The following is a 22,356-nucleotide window of genomic DNA, read 5'->3' on the forward strand; positions in this document are numbered from 1 at the left end:
TCCAAGAGCACTCTCTCAGAAGCACCCAGAAAATAATTTTGTCCAGCTTCTTAGCACAGTATGGCCAGATTACCATGGTGCTCATCTTGATGCTCATTGGCTGGCTTACGGACCATCAGTGTTGACATTAGCTTGGGCAAAATATTAGTTATTTTATCTTAGTTATTGAATCAAAAATTTCATTTTAACAAGACTTCCAGATAATCTTGTGTCCTGTACAAGCGCACTGAAGCCAAGCAGAAACCAGAATCATGTGTCAGACCTTTTAGTGTTCGTTTGTTTGGTTTGTGATGAATTGTGGGTCTTTTCCACTGACTCATCACAGGTTTTGACACATCCGTACTTAAAAATGTTTTAGTAGTACCCCATAATATGCTCATTTTGTTAATTAGTATATGCCAGGACCGATGAACAAATATAAAGTGCATTGTAAAGCATGCATCAGGAAAGATTTGTACGTGTAGAAGCTGGGAAAATAAACCTTCACTGAAGCCTGCGGTTAGTCGGCATGTCTTCCTGCGCCCACTAACCAGTTCCAAGGCACCGTGGACACAAAGAATGATATTCCTCACACACAAATAAATCTACATTTTAAATGTTCTTCTTGAGAGTTTTGATTTTTTTGATGACTTTGTTTAAATCTGAGTGGAGCGATCCTGCTTTAACTTTGTAAACAGCTAATGGAGAGATAGAGAGGGGAGAAAGGTGGAGCTCTCTCCCCTTCTCCACTCTCTATCTCCCTCTCCTTCCATTTCTGTCTCCATCTTTATCACCTCATTCCCCCTTCCCTTTCTTCCCCTTTCTTCTTCCATTCCCCTTCCTATCTCCCTTCTCCCTCTGTTCTTTCTTACCCTTTGGCCTGTTCTGTTTTCACTGGGACTCACTATGCAACCTAGGCTGGCCTTGAACTGCCGCATGTAACCAAGGGTAGCTTCAGAGTTGCCACACTTCTGCCCTGGCAGGAATTCCCACGGCTGGATTGCAGATGTGCATCACCATACCTGGCCTAGCATGTTGTTACTGTCGTTTGCATTAGCAGCCCTGCCTTCAGCCTGTGGTTTTATAGAGGAGAGCTCTTCCTTTAGCCACATGCCTGCTTCATGATCAGCCTGACCTAATGTTTATATTTTACTGTTTACCTTTCCTTTGGGAAACACGTGACTGCAGTAAGGGTCCTGGTGAGGGAGTCTCTGGTGGCTGCTCCCTGGTCTTTGGTCTCTACTCCTGCCATCCGCTGTGTGGATCCAGTGCAGAGTGGTATCAATACAGAGAATTGAATTGTTTTCTCATTTTAATGACTTCCCCATCCCAGACCATTGTATGCATTCCCTGGAGTGAGCCAAGCATGTTGTTGATGGTATTCACCCAGAACGTCATGCCTTGGGAATGACTGTTACCTTGTGACTCTGAGACTGGACTGTCAGCATTCGCAGTATCCAGAAGCCACCCTGGGACCAGTGCTAGCCAGGCTAAAGGTTGTCACTCCAAACCTTTGCTTTGTTGACCCTGGAAAGCTGTTTTTGTGCTTTAGGGGTGAACCTGTGGGGAATTTGATAAAAGTATGGCTTTTTTGCTCAAGAAAAAAAAGCACAAACAAATTTTTCATTCAATTCCAGAAGAGTTCAGCGGTCCTTTGAAGTCCAGGATGAAGAACCCGTTTAGCAGTGAAAAAGGCAAGTTAGGTTTGCAAGGCCCTGTCCTCTGTCTCAGAATTCCCCTTCCCCGAAGCTTTCCTGAGTTTTAGACCATTCATATTGCACAGAGCTAGGAAAGGGTGTGAACTAGCATCTCAGACATTCAGGACTGGGACTCCACTCACTCCTTCACTGAATAGTGGAGCTCATGTGGGCGGTTCCTTACCCTACAAAATGGGTTATGATAGTCTGTGCTTGCGATTCTCCCGTTTGCCCCGTTACAGCTTTGTTAGCATGCTTGCCTATTCCTCTCTATGCTCCGCCTGACATGCTATTTCCATCCCCTTCACATGTATGAGCTAAGCTTTCTGTTACTGCAGCAAACATCTGAGCCAACCAACATACACAGAGAAAAGGTTCACCTTGGCTTAGAAGCGTGGAGGTTTCAGGTCACAGTCTGATGGCCTTGGCAGTGAGGCATCATGTCTTGGCAGGAGTGTGTGATGGAGCACAGCTGTTCTCTTTGTGGCCACTAAGGCAAACGGTGAAAAAGGAAGACACCAGGTCCCACAGTACTTTGAGGCCATGTCGCCAATGACCTGAAGACCTCCAACTATCCCTGCCTCTTAAAGTCCCCACCATCATTCACAGTGTTGTGATGGAATCCGAGCCTTTGACATGCATCCCTGAGCCAAGCTGTGGCTTCACATGACCAGCGCATCTCTGCTTCTCAAGTCTCATCTCTCCCACTGAAAAATGCAAGAATCCCCATTAATTTACTCCTGAGCCACTAAGGCTAATGAAGCACTAACTGGGGGTGCTCCCCCAACACCCGTTAGCATTCAGTTCCCACACAGCCTCTGTAGCCACGATTGTGCCTCTCTTTATGAACTGTCTATTCTAGACATGCGCTGTGAACAAAACCACAAACCCGGGCCTTTTTGTGTTTGCTTTCTTTCACTGGCTCTAAGGCTTTCAAGTTTGGTTGGGGGTGTCGGGGGTTCCATTGTTCCTCTTCATGGCCAAATATTATTCCATTTCACACGCTGCACTCTGCTTATTGGCTGAGGAACTTTTGCACTGTTTTTACTTTTTGGCTGTTATGGAAAATGCTGTTTTGGCACCTGGCTCTGTCGGCTGTATCCTTCTTTGTTTGTTTATTTCTGTTCTTGCTTATTTTTATTTAACATATTCATTTTTATTCTCTCCCATAGAATGTAATCTCCAAGAAGGCCACGACCTTTTTCAGCTTGTGCAGTGCTGTGTCCCCAGGGCCTCGTGTCATGCATGGCATACTGTAGACAATAAACGTCTATTGAATGAACAAATATGTGCAAGCTGTTGTCATTCTCCTGTCTTTCTAATGGATTCCATCCTGGCCTTGGGCTTACAGCCCTGGGTCTCTCTCCCTTCAGACTTCTCCCTAGCCATGCTTCTTATCACAGCATCTAAAAACCAAGCCCTCCTCATACAGGGTCTCTGTTGCTCTAGCACAGACCCAGACTTGAGCTTGAGCACACGATCAGTGCATGGGGTAGGCTTTCAAAATCACCTCCCATGGGCCCCAGCTCTGGAGTTTCTAATCCTCTGGTTCAGATGGATCTAGAATGTTTAATCATGTTCCTGGATGCTCCTAGCTGTGACCATCACTGTCCTGGTGGGTTGACTTCAGCAGATAGGCTCTGCTGAGCTCCTGGGATCTCTGTGGGCCTCCAAAGCAGTGCCTCTCCCTTCTCTGTCTCCTTTGATGCGGATTCTGAGAATCTACTTGGCTAGGAATGTCTGGGTGTATCCCCTAAGCAAATGGGACAGGGCTTGCTGGTGTGCACCCATTCCTGGCTCAAGAGGAGACCAATACGAAGATGTTCATCAAAGTATTGGTTCCTGGGATTGTTCATAATACCAGAGCTGCACCTACTGGTTTTCACAGAACACCTCCATACTTGTAGTTGGCACCACTGTGGCTGGATGGTTCTTCCACCTTGCTAGGGTTTCAGATGGAAACAGCCATCCTTGCAGGTAAGTAGGTAGGGGACTGAGGAGGCTGGGGCACTGTTGTTCTTTAAGATGTGAAATCAGCAGACCGTCAGTTCTCCCCCAGCTGCTCGTGAACAAAGGGGAAAATGGAAGGAGGTTCGAGGAGACCACACATGCAGAGGATTCACACACTAACAACACTCTACTTCATCTGGTTAAGGGCGTTTGCATGTCTCTAAATGCGCATATCATGGAGGGTAGATAAGAGGGGAGATGCGGTGGTGGATCCAGCTGGCTGTTGTCTCTACTCTGCGAAAGTACATCTCATTGTGAAGGTAAATGATATCCGTTGGACTGTGTTCCTATTCTCTTAAAAAGAAAAAAGAAGTAAAAAGGAAAGGTTGGCTCTGTGTTGCACACTGATGTGTGACCTTGAGCAGTTAATTTGCCTCTCAGAACCTTTGTTTACTCTTCTGTAAAGGAATAATACTCCTTGTAAGCCCACAAGATCTATATTCTTCGACTTTGGAAAGGGATGCCATTGCTTTCCGTGTTTAGCCTAGTGATTAACTTATGGCAAGGACTGACACCCGGCCATTGCTAAGCAGGAAGTCTGGGCATCTGTGTGAGGCATATAGAGAAAACCCATTTTCTGGGGTGGAGTCTCACTGCAGGAACTCATCCTCTGACCCCTTCAGCCACCACTGGGTGGACAAGCAGTGGCCTGCACACAGAGTGATTTTTGTAACCTCTGATCCATTGCTTCTGTGTTCTCCTGTCTATCCCTAACTGCAATGGCAGCTCTCTAGAAGGGATGGCTTTGTCTCTTGTCCAATTAGGCAGTGCTGGGCACATGGCAGGGGCACATGGTCTTATTGCGGATGAGCAGAGTTCTGTTCTTTGTTCCTCCAGAGCCCTTGCGGATGTCATGAGGCCACAGGGCCACTGCAACACTGACCACATGGAGAGAGACCTTAACATTGTCGTCCACGTGCAGCATTATGAGAACATGGACACAAGAACCCCCATAAATAATCTCCGTAAGTACGGGTGCACTGGCCACTTCTGCCCCACCAGGCAGCGGCAGTGGTGGCATGGTGGGATTTCCTGGGGCGCGTCTGGGTCAGCAAAGAGCACCTCAAGGTGCGTTAGATTTCTCTGTTCGGCGTGATGCTGAATTTGGCACCTTAATAATTGACTTGGTTGTGTTCTCTGTTAAATAGTGATCCACTTGTTTGGTCTCTGTTAAGTACTAGAAGGCTTGATTTAGGTTGTTACTAGTTCTTGTCGATTGGCTTGTGTGAGCTACTGGTCCATTTTGACGGAGCCACGTGTTAACCAGTTGTTTTACTCACTTTTACAGGTAGTTGTTCTTTTATGTTTCATATTGCTTTCAGGGAACAAGTTTAGAATTTTATTTTTTAAAACATAAAATGAGCGTAACAAAAAAGACATATTAACACCTCACATGTGTGCTTAGTGGGGAATGCTGAGTCCTGGCCACAATGATTAGAACTTCCCATGTGAAGTAGAAAAAGACAAAATTTCCTGTGTAAATTGGTAGCATGGTGACCTTGGGAGAGGGTTGAATGGGAGGGGAGAAACAGGGAGGGGAGCAGAGAAAAATCTAGAGCTCAATAAAAATCAATAAAATTTTAAAAAAGAACTTCCCGTGTGTATAGTGGGGGAATGTTGAGCCCTGGTCATCTTGGTTTGGGATGAATATGCTGTTTCTGCAGTAGTAAATTCAGATCTCTCGTTCTGCCGGGAGAACGGAGCAAGGTGCTTTCATGGCTGTGTTTCAGTAGCTGTTCTTCTTCGGTCAGAGCATCCTTGGGCATCCTGGTCTGTGCCCTAGGTCTCCTTTCCTTCCGAAGCTCTGTTCAGACAATACACAACCATGGAGCCTATGCTCGAGTTGGAGCTGGGGAGCAATGGGGTTGTTTGGATCCTGACATATGCACATTACAGTGGTGGACAACCATGGAGCCTATGCTTGAGTTGGAGCTGGGGAGCAATGGGGTTGTTTGGATCCTGACATATGCACATTACAGTGGTGGAGTTTCGGTCATCCTACCTCAGAGCAATGTGAAGTTGATGGTTGAACGCGACAGAGGCAGGCAGCGGGAAGGGCGCATCTAACCAACCAAGGCCGCGGAAGCTTTGGGGTCTTGTGCTTTTCCAGGAAGGGCATCCTTTGCTGAAGCTTACCATGAAGCTGCAAGGCTTGTTTATTTGTTGAGACCTGGTTTCGGGTTGTTAGGTGACTTGTCTTCTCTGATTGATGGTGATGATTTTTCATGGTTTTGGAAAGTCTTGTGCTGTGTTGGCAATGACAGTATTCGACACTGCACAGGTAGGAAAATGGGCCACCAACGGGTGCTTCGGGTTTCGTAATATTAAATAACTGTATACCATTTATTGGTGAGCTGGATCATAACACAGTAGTAGAAATCACCACACTGCAGTGCAAAATATAAGAGCATTTGGAACTTTTACGTCCAAATCCTACAGACCCTGTAGTGTTGGCAACTGTGACACAGCAGTTGCTGTACGGGGTCTTGCTTTGGATGGAGTGAATACATGCTCTTCCCAAGTCTGATGAATGTGGACCCGAAATGGTGAACAAATGGAGGCCATCAAGGCAAAGACATGGCGTAGCATCTCTGGCCATGGAGGGTGTTCGTTAACAGGTTTTCACAGAGTCTTTCTGTCTGTGATTTGAACCATACTGGAGTTGTTCATTGGGCAACAGACTTACCCAGTTTTCCTAGCTGCACATGCGAAAGGTCAGAGAAGGAAAGCTAACTAATTCTGCATTAAAACAGACTTTTGTTTAAAGTTTTCTGAACATAAATGTAAATGACCAGAGACTGGGGAACTCGGGTGCCTGTGGAAGGCCACTTTGGAGTATGTATGATTCTTCCTTGGGTCTTTATTTGTGCCTTGGTGATTCTGTTTTTTAAATACTGGGAGTGGGATCTAGGCCATGCTTGTGTGGGGTGGCATTGTATTAGTGGGCCACATTCCCAGTCTTTTTCTTTTTTCTTTCTTTTTCTCTTTTTATTTGGAAAACAGGGTTTCACTTATTAATGCCCCGGGTGCCCTTGAGTTCTTCTGTAGCCCAGGCTCACATTGAACTCTAGATTTTCCTATAGCTGGAATCACAGGCCTCACAAGGCCTGGCTCTGCGGTCTTTGACATCAAAGAGAATATTGTAAGAGGATGTTCCTGGTAGACCTCAGGGGAGAATTCCACTAGTGCCATCACCGCATTGTGTCTTACAAGAATTGCTATGGGCATTGCTTCCATTTAATTCTGCCAGGTTGACGCAGTCCTTCTCCTCCAAGTTTTCTTGAGAACATCTAAGAACGGTAGGGAGTATATAGCCTTGTAAGTTGAATTCACATTAAGAAGATCAATTGTATGCACAATAGTAGTTAACAGTAAGAATGAGATTCTTTGTAGTGTAATATTTATCTTTTAATTGATTTATAGGAACTTTTTTATATATTTTAGTCACCTAAATGTATATGTTCAGAAGATGAAATGATCTTGGGAGTTCACTGAGAGTCTAGGTCTACATGATATTAATTATTTACCAGGGGAATAACAAACTGAGCAGTCTCAGAACCCATTTTGACTGATGGAGAAGAAACAGGAGAGGACTCTGATCTGATCATTGCACAATTAGACTAGCCCTTCATAGAATTAGGACAAACCTAATAGAATATAAAACTACTCCCTGGGCATTGTGGGAGCTACGGTGACAAGATGAAAAGACAGATGCGTGCTTTTGTGACATGTCAAGAAGGGAGGATTGTTCTATTTTTAGGTTATTCTTCATTTAATATTCAAGTTGCTGGATTTGACTGTGAATTTGATAGTCTCGGTCTACAGGTCTTTTTTCTCTCTGCTCAACAATGCATATTTCAGGATTAATCTCTGAAGGGCCTCTAGCTAACCCAGGCATGGCAATCGTGGCTCTGGCAGGCCTTGTCCTTTCTCCCATTCCCTCTGCCCTACTGAAAATGGTTAGATTACGTTCCTGCAGCTAGTCCCCACAGTCTACAGTCTATCCCCTTATCTGACCTCATCCTCCTTCTGAGGCTGACTACCCTGGTCCAGCTACCAAAGTATTAAAGTCCAGCAACCAGAAACCCCCTTTGGCTGCCCTAATTAACCCTCCAATTAAAACCAAACACTTCATTCCAACACAGGGTTTCCCCTTCACCTTTACAAGCTGCCATTTCCATGGCTGTCTCCTCTCTATCCAGAGCAGTCCTTTGTCCTCCCTGAACAAACACCCCTGCCCCCTCCCTGTTCCCTTCACCTTCTCCCTTGTACTCTGCCATCTTTGTCTCTTATTCCCTGACCTTTGTCCCTTCCGGGTAAGTAAATCTCCCTTGTGCTGAGAACTTGGTCCTGAGCCTACACTGATCCCTTCTATCTCATTTTTAATTCTCCCACCATCTCCCTCCTTTTCCTCCCTCCCTTTTTTCCTCCCTCCCTCCCTCCCGACCCACCTTTCTTTGAAGCAGATCTTATTTTGTGTCTCAGACTTGCCTTTAGCTTGCAAGCCTCCTGCTTCAGCTTCCTGTGTGCTGGGATTACAGTCCTCTGTCACTATAAGGGACTCTCATCATCTTTTAAACACTGGGACTAGCTCATTTCCTGATTGTCCTTTATGTTTGGGTCAAATGTTAGAGGAGCTAAGGTGCACTGTAGAAATGCAGGTGTTTGGAAGGAGAGGAGGTGGGAGGAGAAAGATTCATGGGGGGAGACATTGTTACCAATTTTCCCTTATAAATTTCCAAGGGTTGACTGTTCCCTCCATAAAAGGCTGGACTGTCTCTCCACCCCCTCATATCCCTCCCCCCACTGAACAAATGTTTCTGTTCTTTCCAGGCATCCAGTGGTGTTGTCTGTTTGATGAAGAGGGTGCAGATTTTGATGGGATGTTGATTTTCTGCAAACTCTGAACCTTCTGGGTAGCTACATTGTGTCCTGAGAAAGCACCCTGCCTCCCCCTCTGCATCCTTCTGTCTTCCAGAGACCCCTGCCTCCCGTTGAAGTTCACTCTTCCCCAGGATGGGAAGTGTGAGTGAGGGGTTGCTGATACGACCTAGCTGTGTTAATAGTGGCCTTTTTGAAATAAAAGTATTTTTGATATTCTTGTTTACAGAATACTTGCAGAGATTTGTCCTGGAGTTCTGCACACTCTTCATGAACCCTCTTCTCTCAGCATTTTATGTTACTGAGGTTCACTTATCAAAATTCAGGAATCTGTATGGGCAAATTCCTCTTAGCTACACTTTGTTTGACTTTTACCGGTTTCTTTGTATCTCATGATCTGCCCTGGTTGCCACTGTCTCTTTAGTACAACATCCTTTAGTGGCTGAATTTTAGTTGTGTGACATTGTAGCATGCTACGATGAAGAGGGAGAGCAATATTAACTCAGGTACAGGATGTCTTCCAGTGTTTGTAACACCCACATAAAAGCAGCCATCCAGTCAGTGCTGCGGTGAAAATAGTTGCTGCCTGGAATGTGCTTTGGGTCTAGAGCTGTGGGGCAATATGCCCTTATGCTCCTTGCACACGTGCAACTTGGCTTTGGCATTTGGTCCATGGACTCACTTTATCTGTCTATCTATCTGTCTATCTATCTATCTATCTATCTATCTATCTATCTATCTATCTATCTATCATTTATCTGTTACATGAGTATGCACAGATGTGCTCACCCATGTATGTGCATACAGAGGCCAGAAATCAGCACTGAATGGCTTCTTCTCACTCTCTTTCTTATTTTTTTGTGGCAGGGTATCTCATTGAGCCTGGCCCTCTCCGTTGGCTAGGTTGGCTGGTCAGTGACCCTGAGACCCCCCTCTTTCTACCCACCAGCAGTAGGGTCACAGACCTCACATGCCCAGTTTTTACAGGGGTGCTCGGATCTGAACTTGCATCCTTGTGCCTGTGCAGCAAGTGCTTTACCCTGCCCACTGCTACTACATTGTTATTAATTTTTACATCGTAATCTAAGCAATTGAGGTTTCACCCAGTACTGAGGACAACCAGTGGCAATGTTTTACTTATTTATTTTTTTTATATTTATTTATTATGTATACAATAGTCTGTCTGTATGTATGCCTGCAGGCCAGAAGAGGGCACCAGACCCCATTACAGATGGTTGTGAGCCACCATGTGGTTGCTGGGAACTGAACTCAGGACCTTAGGAAAAGCTGGCAATGCTCTTAACCTCTGAGCCATCTCTCCATCCCCCAGTGGCAATGTTTTAAATCATGGAATCCACGGCAAAGAAAAGGCTCATATTCTGGCTCCATTAAGCCTTCTTCCCAAACGGATTCCTAAAGAAGCAGACACACAACTTAGTGGCGCTCCTGCCTGGGCCCACTCATTGTCCATGTTCACCAAGGTTGAGATGGGATGCCGTATCCTTGGCTTTTCGAAACTCGTACTAAAATAGATGTTCTCAGATATTTTGTAATATGGAAGGGGCAGTGAGGCCCCAAGGCCTGTGGTTAACACCATTTGATCTCTCCTGTGTTGCAGAAGGTGGGTGTCTCTCTGGGAATGGGCACTTTGAAGGATATGCTAAAGGAACTGAAGGCTCCTTGGGTGCCACAGGAAAGAGCCTCATCCAATTTGTCATCTTGTAACGAGGCCTGATGTTTATTGAGCACTTGCTGTGTGTGTGCCAGACACTGTGTTAACACATTAGCACCCCAAACAACTGTCAGGTAGCCGATCCCATGCTGCCTGTGGCTCCGTTCCCCTGAAATGCATTGTGCCCAAGCACACTGTTCCTCAGGCTCCTTACTTGGCAGCCTGACTCTAAACTGTCCCCTCAGCGAGATCTTCTTTCTTATCTCTGGCCTCAAGGCGTCATCTGCTCCCATCTCACCAGGATTTTCTCTGTAACACATTGTTCCATCTGAAAGTGTCGTGTTGGTTTATCCATCCATCTTGCAGCACATAACAAAACCCGGGAGGAAAGGCCTGTGTGGTCATCTCCCCATTGCTGGGCTTGCAGCGGCAGCTCTGTGGATGTCTGTGCAGTGTAGGTGGCACTGTTATTCACGGTTTCTGGATTAGGGACTGAGATGGGGGAAAGCTAAAGAATCCACTTAACATTTTGGCTGACAGATGTTTCTAGAGTCCAGAAAGATGGACAGTTGTGGGAGCTAATAGATAGACACAATTGGAAATATGCTGAAAGTCCTTGTGTCTGGGTGACAAAATACCCAGGCTTGTGCTTTCCTCAGCATGTGTGTAAAGTGTAAATTAGGGTTAGTGTTAAAGCTGCTTGTGACATTGCAGTGACTCAGCAGAGGAGCCAGGACTCACACCTGGGCAGGTGCATATAATACCTGAGTCTCCCTAGGAGTAGCGGGGCATTAGTGGCTTTTGCATATGTGTGATCAAAATACTGACAGAAGTGACTTAAGAGAGGAGAAAGGTTTTCCTCATGGCTTCAGAGAGCTTTAGCCCCTGGCTGCAGGAAAGCATTCGGAGAGGCTCAGTCCATGATGGCAGGAACACACAGCAATGAGAATGTATGGCAGAGGCTGCTCACTTGGTGGAGGACCAGGAAGCAGAGAGTGAAGCAGGGACCAGTGGCAGTGTTAGCCCTCAAAGGTCTTCCCCCAGCTAGACCAATCCCCCATGGTTCCACAGCCTCCCCGGATAGAGTCGCTAGCTGGAGGAGGACATTGTGTTAACACAGTAAGATCAATGCCAGCTTCGTTCTTGACGGGGACTGGGTACAGGGCACACAAATGTTGGTCTCTGGTTTGTGCGTCTTGTGGGATCAGCTGTCTGATCATAGATCAGTTCAGTTGGGCAAGGGGGAGGGTATTCTTGGGTCCTTTAAAGTCTTGGAAGGGATAGATTCTGCAAGTAGGAACATGGGAAGTAGAGGATGAGCAGGAATGGGCTTGCTCAGGTTGTCCCCATTTCCCTAGTATTTAAAAATGTACTATATTCATAGATATTTGCTGGATCAATGCCTGCATGAGTGTCTGTCACAAGATTAACAACAATCACAGTGGAAGGCACAATAAAGAGAACTCAGGATTTTAAGGTTGGAAGGAACTTGGCCCATTCCAGTTCAGGTAAGGGTTTAACTCATATGATGTCACATACACCAACGTGTTCCTGAACTCTAAAAGTTTTTCCTGCTTGCCCCATCTGACTCCAATGACCTGGGACATGCACTGGGGGGAAACAGCAATTAAAGTGATCTGTGCGAGATGACTTCAAGTGGCTTTGTCTTAAGGAATCTGTTTGTCCCTGGTCTCGGTGCTGTTGGAGAGTCTTCGGCATTGGGAAGGTGCTTCTCAAGCCTGTCTAGCAGGAGTATGAGGCAGTGGAGAGAGCAAGTGGAGAGTGTGCACCTCAGAGACAGACAGCTAGCATCTGGACTTCGTCTCTTCACTCACCAGCTGTGTAAGCTTACAAAAGTTAATAGAATTCTCTGAACCTCTTTTCTATACTACACAAGGAATATTGTAATATGTACCACACGTGATTATTGTGGAGATTAAATGTATGAGCATATGTACATATAAGGGGTATAACAACATGCCTGGATACATAAGTATCTATTATTGATTTTGTTGCTCGGAGAATGATTGACTGTTAGTGCTACAATTATCTGTTCACTAGAGAGCAATGATGTGGATTGAGATGGATTCAATGGGCAATTGTCCATATTGTTTTCATTCTCTGTGTCAGCTGATAGCACAATGTGTGTGTGTGTGTGTGTGTGTGAGAGAGAGAGAGAGAGAGAGAGAGAGAGAGAGAGATTTGTGAATGTACACTGTGTGTGCTGTCAACAAAGAAACAGCCTCTACTGGCTAGTTTTGTGTCAACTTGACACAAGATAGAGTCATCCAAGAAGTGAGCCTCAACTGAAAAACTGCCTCCATAAGACCAGGCTGTAGGCAGCCTTAGGGCATTTTCTTAATTAGCAATTGATGGTAGAGGGTTCAGCCAATTGAGAGTGGGACCATCCCTGGGCTGGTGGCCCTGAGCTCTAAAAGACAGCAGGCTGAGCAAGTCATGAGGATCAAGCAAGTAAGCAGCACTCTTCCATGACCTCTGCATCAGCTCTTGCCTCCAGGTTCCTGCCCTGTTTCAGTTCCTGTGTTGTAGGAGCTGCAGGGCTGCATTCTGCCACCCAGCTCCCACCACCGGCTAGCTTTACCTGAAATAACATCACACAAACTGTATTCTTTTAAACACTGCTTGGCCCATTATATCTAGTCTCTTCTCGGCTAACTCTCGCACCTAGATTAGCCCATTTCTAATAATGTGTGTAACACCCCAAGGTGCGCTTACCGGGAAGATTCTAGCCTACGTCCATCCTGGGTCGGAGTTCATTGTGTATGCTCCAGAGAGGGGAGAATGGCCTCTGAGCTCACTTCCTCTTCCTCCCAGCATTCTGTTCTGTTTACTCCACCCACCTATGTTTTAACCTATGAGGGCCAAGCAGTTTATTTATTAATTAACCAATGACCTTCCTCCATCATTCCTGTCTAGATTTCCTTTGATGATGAACTGTGATGTGGAAATGTAAGCCGAATAAACCCTTTCCTTCCAAGTTGCCTTGGTGTTCTATTACAACAATAGTGATGCTAACTAAGACAGAGCCTTAAGAGGAAAACAAAAATCACTTTAGGTAAGTGATTTTTCAAAACTTCCTTTCCATGTGAAGGCATATGCTTCCTAATCAGTCTTGCACTGCTTTCCCATGGAAAAAAGTAAAGAAAGCCCAAGTGCTCAACCCTGTGTCTGGTTGGGTTTCAAAGACGCCAAGTTTGTGCTCCTCTCATCCGGGGAAGCCTGTGCTTGGACGCAGTTCCTTTGTGAGAACATTTCTGTTCTCATGTCTGCATGAAGGGAGAAGTACATGTGCTACGTGATTGACGGGCTGGAAGGAATCACAAGTGAAACAAACACATTTGCATGTCACCTACCAAGTGTGTTCATTTTACTTCCCTCAAGAGCACTGGGAAATAATGGAAATGTGTTTTCAGCAACAATGATCAATGGAGTAACCAGCTCAGGGGCTTTGAGCGACCTGCCAGGGCTGACTATAAACTCGTATACTGAGCTGAGTGTCTTTACTCTGGCCACATCCTTTCTTATGCTTTTCCGAGGGGCCCTTGCTGTACATTTTATCAGGGCTATGTTTCTTTTCTCTTTCTTTACCTTAATGATTGACTCTCTAAGAATTATAATATTCAATTAAAATCATCTTTGGAAATAAACTCACTTAAAATGTCACCAATCCTGTTACAAAGCACCAGATATTTCTGACAGTTGTTTACTTGCCTGTAATTAATATTTCCTTTGAATCAACTTCCAATTGGCATTTAAAAATTCCCTTTCTGATCAATGGGAGGTAGAAACGTGGCTGAGGTTTTCTGTATATCCTCTCAGCTTTACAAGATCATGAGGGAATAAAGCTATTCAGTAATGGCTGGAGCTGCTGGGGGTACCCTGGGAGTAAACAGGATGTCCCCAGAATGTAGGCTACAGAGGAACAGGGACAGCTTTCCCTGAGAAACTGATAAAATTTATTCTGCAAGAAAAATACTCCCCAACAACTTTCCAAGAAAACCGAGGGGGAGGGAGTGGAACACTTTGATATTATTTGTCTTTGAAGGGAGGATTCTGAGCCAAAGAAAACTGGTTTTGAAGGGTTTTTACTTTTCTGTTGCAAATTGTATAAAGAAAGGAGCTTTTGTTTGATTAAGATCGTAGTGATTTTGGTAGAAAAGTGAGAATAAGAATGCCAACTCTGACAGAGGAAGCCTAGATTCCAGAGTCAACTATGGAGAGTTTAATCCAGACTATTTTCTGGCTAGAAGGCTCTCTTCACTCAGCCAGCCTGCTGAGGAGATTAATGTTGATCTTTTGCTTCTTTGGAAATTAACAGCCAACAAAAAATAAGTAATATACTTAATATCATACATACATTAAAATAATTTACAGTAAGTTTTGAGGAAACCTGCCTTAAAAAAATCCCTGTAAGCATACTCAATAAAGTTAATTACAAGTTGAAAGGAAATCTCATTACATTAGCCTGAGAATTACAGTTAATGAAGCCGACTGTAATCACAATCTGAATATTTCATTAAATGGAGATTCAAAGTCATTAATTTAGGTATTCAGACTGGAGTCTTGAGCTTGCATAGAGAGTGCTGATGTCAATGCCTGTGTTTTGTAAACTTAAATCCAGCTCCCTGGACCTGTGGAAACACACCCAGAGCAGCCCCAGATCTGTCCACAGTGCTGAACCTCTTGACTGTAGTTGCCCAGTTCAAGCCACCTGGCCAAAAATTCTATCTTGGGTTACTTTGGAGCTGGGGTAAACTTTAGTATCATCTTGCCTTTCCTGTGTTCTGACTTCAAAGAGGTCAGGGAATTTACAGAGGAGGAGCCCCAGGGTTTATGCAGTGTGCTAGGTTTACAATTTTCTAATAAAGCAAATTAAGAAGCAATTACTAAATGTTATCTTTATTGTGTCATAAAAGATGTGAGCACTTAAATATCGAACATTTAGGCAAGCGCTAGTTCTCATAACAAAAGCCAAGGCTAAACTGGGCTTCATGGCACCAGACTTCAGTTCCAGCATTCTATAGGAGGTAGGTTCAATGCCAGCCTGTGCAAGGAAACAGGACTCTGTCCCAACACCCACCACTCCCACCAAACAAAAAGTAGGTAAAAACAAGGCCAAAGCCTAAACCAAGTGAAATTAACATCATGTAGAACTTAGGTTTCTATGAATTTACTACTCTTTCCTTTTTTGCCTGTTTCTCTCTCTCTCTCTCTCTCTCTCTCTCTCTCTCTCTCTCTCTCTCTCTCTCTCTCTCTCTCACACACACACACACACACACACACACACACACATATCTATCTATCTATCTATCTATCTATCTATCTATCTATCTATCTATCTCTATTGATCTATCATCTATCCATGAATCTTTCAGTTAATTGAAAATGAGTATGTGGGTTTGCATTTTGCGTGTTTGATCATCAAATGAGTATTTGTTATTTACTAAATTCTAGGCATTGTGGCTTGGGGTTAGTTATAAAGAAATTATCATTGTGTTTCTACACACTATTATTGTAGGATATTTGTACACTGTGTGAAGATACGTTGTTGGGATTGGTTTAATAAAGAGCTGAATGGCCAAGCTAGGCAGGAAGTATATGTGGGGCTTCTTAAATGCAAAATACACAAGGTGTCTGGATCACTGACTTTGATTTTTTTGCTAATATACAAAAAACAATAGCTACTGAGAGACACTGTATTATGGAAACTGCTAAATCTAACCAACCTTTATATATATATTTTTAAAAGTATCTTAACTTCAAAAAAAAGTCAGAAAATATGTTACATTGGGAGAGAGGTTATACCTTTGTTTCCAAGAAAACAAAAAGTTATGTTTATCTTCAAAATAATCAGTTTTGATTAGGGGAGACCTGAAAATCTTGGCTACAGACATAACAAAATAAGCCAAGAAAGACTACAGGACAGGTGCTATATATGCTGATACTTCTACATGGGAGCAGCACTAAGACTGGCTCAGACATGATAAATCTTGATGGCGACAGAGTCCTCATGACTTATTATTACATGCTATCCTTTTATATGGCAAGGACAGAGGTTTGGTTAAGCAGTCTAAATAGTTAAATAGTTGGGGGATGTTTCTTACCTGCTCAAATATAGAAGAAAGAAATAATCTTTAACTGACTTATACACACTGCATGTTGCTGCATACTCATGGTAATGCAGACACACATACACACACTACATTGAAAAGTTTGTATGTTTCAGGAACAAAGGATAAGACACCAATAAAGACAAGTAGCCCAGGTGATCCAGTCTCTCAGAATGCCTCTGCTGCAGTTTCTTTAAAATTCTAAATGTATAACAGCTTCAAAGCTGCTAGCTGAGATGGTCCAGCCTCACAGACCATCCAGACAAGTCTTCAGACAAGCCCTACACTGTCCCATCACATAGAGACTAAGCAAAAAACAATACAGCTAGCTGTGCCAACTTAACCATCATCTCAATTTTCTTAGGGTCCCCTAAAGGTGTCATTGCCCTCAAACAGGAGGAAACAGTTCAGAGAATGTGACACCCACATTCCCAACAGGTGGGGTGGATGGTTTTTGGTCATTCCTTGGGCTATGGCTATTTGTCATTATTTAGTGGGGGGGGGTGGTTACAAGCTGTAATTGTTAATGGTCAGAAAAAAAGCTGAACAAAGGAAATTAGACTTAGGGTTCTCTTTCTGAAGGGAAAGAGGAACATAGTATGAAAAAGATGGGGTAAAAGGGTAGAATGCTGAGTCTACTTTTGAACAACCACTAGTCTCAAATATGTTACACTGTTGTGGATTTTTATACATTGATACAAATTTAAGGTTATTTTGTTATACTGTATATATGTTTCTACTCTTGTTTAAGATATTGTACCTATTCAGCTCATTAAAAATGTAATGTACAGTTTTAGTCCTTAATAGCTATTATTATAAATCATTTAGGATAATTAAGAAATGCAGGTTAGTAGTTAGCCATCTATAACAATCAAGCTTATGGTCATATAGAAATATATTTTAGATGGATAGTTGATCTTCAGACATTTCAGAGACCTACAAATATGCCTTTTAAAATGTTTTTTTAAATAATATAAGCTTTTCATGACAGTAAGGCACATCTGCTCCTGGCAGTACCAGTTTACTTCAAAAAGGATGATGAACATCAAAGAACTTCCTCATGGAGTTTACTTTCAATGTGGCAAGGTTATCCACTTGGCAAGATACTGCTTTTTCCTTGACTGCCTACAGTATGCTGTTCAAACTGAACAGGCAGGCTACTAACGAAAGTGACCACAGAACTTTGCCAAGACAAGGTAGTACAGTCCTTCAAAATTCCTGCTTCACAGAAAACTTTGTTGATATTTTAAGTCTGTAGGTCAAAGATGGTTGCCCCAACATTACAATGGGAATTTGGGGTGGCTGTGCAAGCAGCCAGATGTCTCTGGAATTTCTCTGCACTTCCTGTTTAATCAGGTAATATTATATTCTTCTTGGATATCTGATGGGGATTTACGACTAGATAGTATACAGTTTTCCTTGTTACCAAATTCAGAAATAAAAACTTATGTAAGAGATATAAAGTTTATAAAGTTGAGAAATGTGAAAGCTTATGTTGTTTATCTAAGAAGATGTTTTTAGATATAAAAAGATACTTTTAGGATGGTAATACAAGTTATGCTAGGAAATGTTTTAGGTATAAAACTTTAAATTCATCAATCTAAGATGAATAATAGAGCATTATCTCTGAATATGCCAAATTAAAAATGGACTAGACATTGTGAATATAATTCTCACTTGATAATTGTTTTTTATTGTATACCATTTTACTGTGTTAGAATTAAAATTTCCTTATTTAGACAAAAGGGGGGAATGTTGTGGGCTATTTATACACTGTGTGAAGATATATTGCTATGATTGGTTTTATAAAGAGCTGAATGACCAATAGCTAGGCAAGAGATATAGGCTGGATTTATGGGCAGAGAAAGGAAGTAGGAGAAGATAATTGAGGCACACAAGAAATGCCAGAAGACACAGAGAGGAAACGGGACATATAAAATGGAAGAAAGGTGAAGCCATGTACTAGAATGTAGATAAATATAAATGTGTTTATTTAGCATTGAAGGTTACCAATCTAATAATTCTTTGGTGATAGCTGACAAAGAAATTGCGTAAGTATGTTGACAAAACTGTTTCACTAGGAACTCTTCTGATAAACTTAGAGGTGACCAGGCCCAGATGCCAAGCTCTTAATTTAAAGCGTGCTTTAACTGTGCCAGAATTGCCTCCACCCCATGGGACTTAGGTTTGCTACATTTCCCAAACCATTGTTGTGGTGTGAATATAGAATGCCCCCCACATCCTCATGTTAAAGTTTTAACATTTGATCTTTGCCAAATGACTCTATTTTAGAAGGTTGTGGAACTTTTTGGAGGAGTGGTGTGATGGTTTGAAAGAAAATGGCACTGTTAGGAGGTGTGGCTTTGTTGGAGGAAGTGTGCCACTGTGGAGGCGGGCTTTGAGGGTTCATTTATGTTCAAGCCACACCCAGTGAGACAGTTCACTTCCTGTTACCTGCAAGATCTGGGACTCTTCGTTTCTTCTCCAGCATCCTGTCTGTCTGCATGCTGTCATGGCCCAGCATGAGGACAACAGACCACACCTCTGTACTGTGGAAGTGAGCATTGAGGCTTTAGGTTCTCTGATACTTCCTGTCTGCTCTACCCTTCATATTCCAGCAAGACGTGAGTCTCAGCTGACCCCTGCTGCCATGGTCTCTCTGTGGCCCTGACTTCCCTTCATGATGGACTGCCCCCTTCTAAACTTTATAGCCCATGAAAAGCCTCCCTTGAGTTCTTCCAGGCAAGGGTGTTGTCACAGCAACACGAAGAGCAGCAAACACCTGCTCTCTCTTACAATGTTTGCTTTGTGCAAAGCTTCTGTGCAGAGCTGCCTTGCGGGAACCTGCTCCCAGAACTTACCATTTACCTTCCTCACAGCCCATGCCACTATCAAAACTCATATCTCTTCCATCAAAAACACCAGGCTTCTTTGTCCGACTCATTCCCCACTGTATCCCCAATTCCTGGTGTATAGTAGATGCTTTGTAGAAAAAAAACTGTTGGGTGAATGAATGTTGTCATATTACAATACTGGACACATTTAATCAAGTGCATTGCTTCGACTTGTTTTCTTTGTGAATCTGCTGGAATGTTACTTCTTGTGGACTAAAGTTTTGCATTGTATCTGAGTTTAGTAAATGTTAAGTCATGTGCCAAGAGAAGTTGCTGTGTACCTTGAAAAGCTCATGAGTCTATTCTGACGTTGCTGGCAGTTAGGAAATGTCACACAAAGGCAGTGTTTCCCAAGTTTAATCCACTGATTCAATCACAATTGATTTTTTTTCCAGTAGTATTTCCCTCAATTTCATTTTGTTTCTGTGTCTCACGATGTTCAATCCATGCCAGTTCTCGATCATATTAGTGTCAAAGCAAACTAAAGAGGGAATTGGGTGTGTTTAATATTTATGAAATGATTATGTTGTGTTGATATGAATAATAAAAAACTTATCTTTGGAGAGGCAAAGTAACCTTAATAATCCTCTACTTAGGATCACAATATTGATTTTAATGTGTTGCCAAACAGACTATCTGTGATGGCTATGTTTCACATTTAATTATTGTAGTCTGCTGGGATGCTGTGGTGGCACATGCCTTCAGTCCTAACACCCAGGAAGCAGAGGCAGGCAGATCTCTGAGTATGAGACCAGCCTGGTCTACAGAATGAGTTCCAGGACAGCCAGGGTTACACAGAGAGACCCTGTCTCGAAAAAGAACAACAAAAAATTATTACAGTTTAAAGAAATTTACAACTCATGGGGTGGAGATGTCCAGATGAAGGGAAGTGAAAGCCCACAGCATGCACACAGGTCAGCTCTGAATCTCGGCTGGATGCTCGCCCAATGGCAAACCCTAAGCTTTGGTTACCAGTGGTTAGAATGGAGTGTTTAGAGAACTGGCTTCTTTGCTGGGGATCAGTGTTTTCCGGCCTCCCAATGCTATGACCCTGTAATACTGCTCCTCATGCTGCGCTGGCCCCAATCATAAGATTATCTCATTGTGACTTTATAACTGTCATTCTCTACTGTCATGAATTGTAACACGAATATCTGATATGCAGGAGATCTGTTGCGCAATCTCAAAGGGCCAACACCTATAGGCTGAGAACTACTGCTGTAGATGGGGGGAGGGAAGTAAACCCTCTTGAAGGCATTTCTTTATTTTGTTTTATTTTTGAGTTTTGATTAGCATATTTGTCTTGTAATGATATTTTCATACATATCTGAATACTTTGATCACATTCACCCACATTCTCTCTCCTCTCTGTCTGTCCTCATGATTCCCTTTCTCTTCCCAACAGTCTCCCTTAATTTGTACATCTGTTTGAGAAACAATTAGCTTCATTAGGGTCACTTATAGGAGCATGAGTGAGAGGTTGTTCCCAGGAACATGGGCAACTCTCCAATGTCTACACCACGGAAGAAACTGTCTGTCTGTCTCTCTGTCTGTCTCTCTTTGTAGTAGGGATTTTCCCTGGGTTTTGATCTTTGATCTCTGTGTCCCATTGTAGCTGTTCATTTTAATCAAGCAACAGATGTATGTAAGCCATGGTATAAGGTGTACTCAGGTGGAAAGTAGCCAACACCAACAATGCATATTGGATAGCTGTGGTTTGCCAAGAGTTTCAATGTATTATCTCATTTATTCTTTTCAACCCTGCAAATTGGTATGTTTACACATATTTTAAAGATAATGTCTTAGGATCTTTATGTAATATATAAACAAGCAGAGACTCTGTATTTAATGCCCAGAGAGGGCAGGATTCAGGTACACTTTGGTCTGACTCCAAAGCCTGGATTCTTTCTTCTATCTGAAGTAGAGGGGAAGTTCCAGTATGAGAGCTGTTACTGATAACTGGTTATAGCTGCCTGCAATGAAATACTAAAAATGGATTTCAAGACTGAATTCAAACCAACAGGGCATGAGTGCTGTAATTGTTTAGTCATGCCTGCAGGGAGACGGCAGGAGTATTGTGATTGCTTAGTCATGCCTGCAGTAAGAGCAGGATAGGTTAGTTCTTATGTGCCATATATTTACTCTTATCTTTGATACCAATATGATAAAAGACCCTCAAAGGACAATGATTTTATAAATCAAGTGAAATACATATGATCTGGAATGGGGAATATAAATCAAATTGATCGATTGAGAAGGCCTCAAGTGTGAAGTGTATAACATATGGTGTTTGGATATAGAGTAGGCAATTTAACATATCTTTGCTTAATGAATGAGTGAATATTCAACTGAATAGTTGAAAATGTGACAACTTCTGATTCCTTGAGATCCTCGGAGTCCGAGTGCCTTAAACTGTCCGTCAACACCATTTCTCTAGTTGCCAAGAGAAATGCCAACACCATCTCTTTAGTTTCTGATAAGAATGCTAATCCAGAATTGCATTTTAACAGAATATCTTTGATTTATTTTCAAGTCATAGTTGATGTAATAAAGGGAAATTTTTATCTATTTATGTTCTTGAAGAGCTTCTGTAGAAAATGCTAAGTTCATATTTTTCAGTATTGTTTTTGTAAAATTGCTACTGTATGTACACATTGTATGCAGGAGGGAGTGCACATGAGTCAGAAGATGTGTACAGGTCCAGAATAGCTTTGTGGGGACAGTTGTCTCCTTCCACCATTTAGGTGGGGCTCTAGTCTGATTCCGTTGTTGCGACAAACTCCATGACCAATGAAGAGGGCAAAGGATTTATTTCATTTACACTTCTGTCCATCAGAGGGAAGTAAGAGAAGAAATTTAACCAGGAACTGAGTCAGAAAACACAGAGGAATGTTGCTTGCTGGCTCACTTACAGGATCACGTTCAACTCACTTTCATATACTGCACAGGACCTTCTACTGGGAATGGTGCTCCCCATGGTGGGCTGGGTCCTCCAGCATCAATTAATAATCAGGACAATCCCCTAAAGCCATGCTTATGGGGCAGTCTGATTTATGCAAGTCTTTACTTGAGGCTTTCCTCTTAGATGAATG

At 43.0% G+C, this 22,356-nt stretch overlaps 1 protein-coding gene across 3 annotated transcripts in view; it reads left to right on the plus strand.

The window, feature by feature from the left end:
- Shisa9 (shisa family member 9) overlaps nt 1–22,356 on the plus strand; it is a 321,088-nt gene that overhangs the window by 8,811 nt on the left and 289,921 nt on the right. For 2 of the 3 annotated variants that reach the window (XM_075942050.1, XM_075942051.1), the window contains exon 2: nt 4,524–4,651. In XM_075942050.1, the coding sequence (XP_075798165.1) occupies nt 4,524–4,651 (128 nt within the window). Of the gene's footprint in view, nt 1–1,616; nt 1,674–2,848; nt 2,972–4,523; nt 4,652–22,356 lie in introns of those variants that run through there. The other variant, XM_075942053.1, reaches the window with a different exon arrangement.

The sequence above is a fragment of the Microtus pennsylvanicus genome, chromosome 11, assembly GCF_037038515.1.
Source record: "Microtus pennsylvanicus isolate mMicPen1 chromosome 11, mMicPen1.hap1, whole genome shotgun sequence".
NCBI lineage: Eukaryota > Metazoa > Chordata > Mammalia > Rodentia > Cricetidae > Microtus > Microtus pennsylvanicus.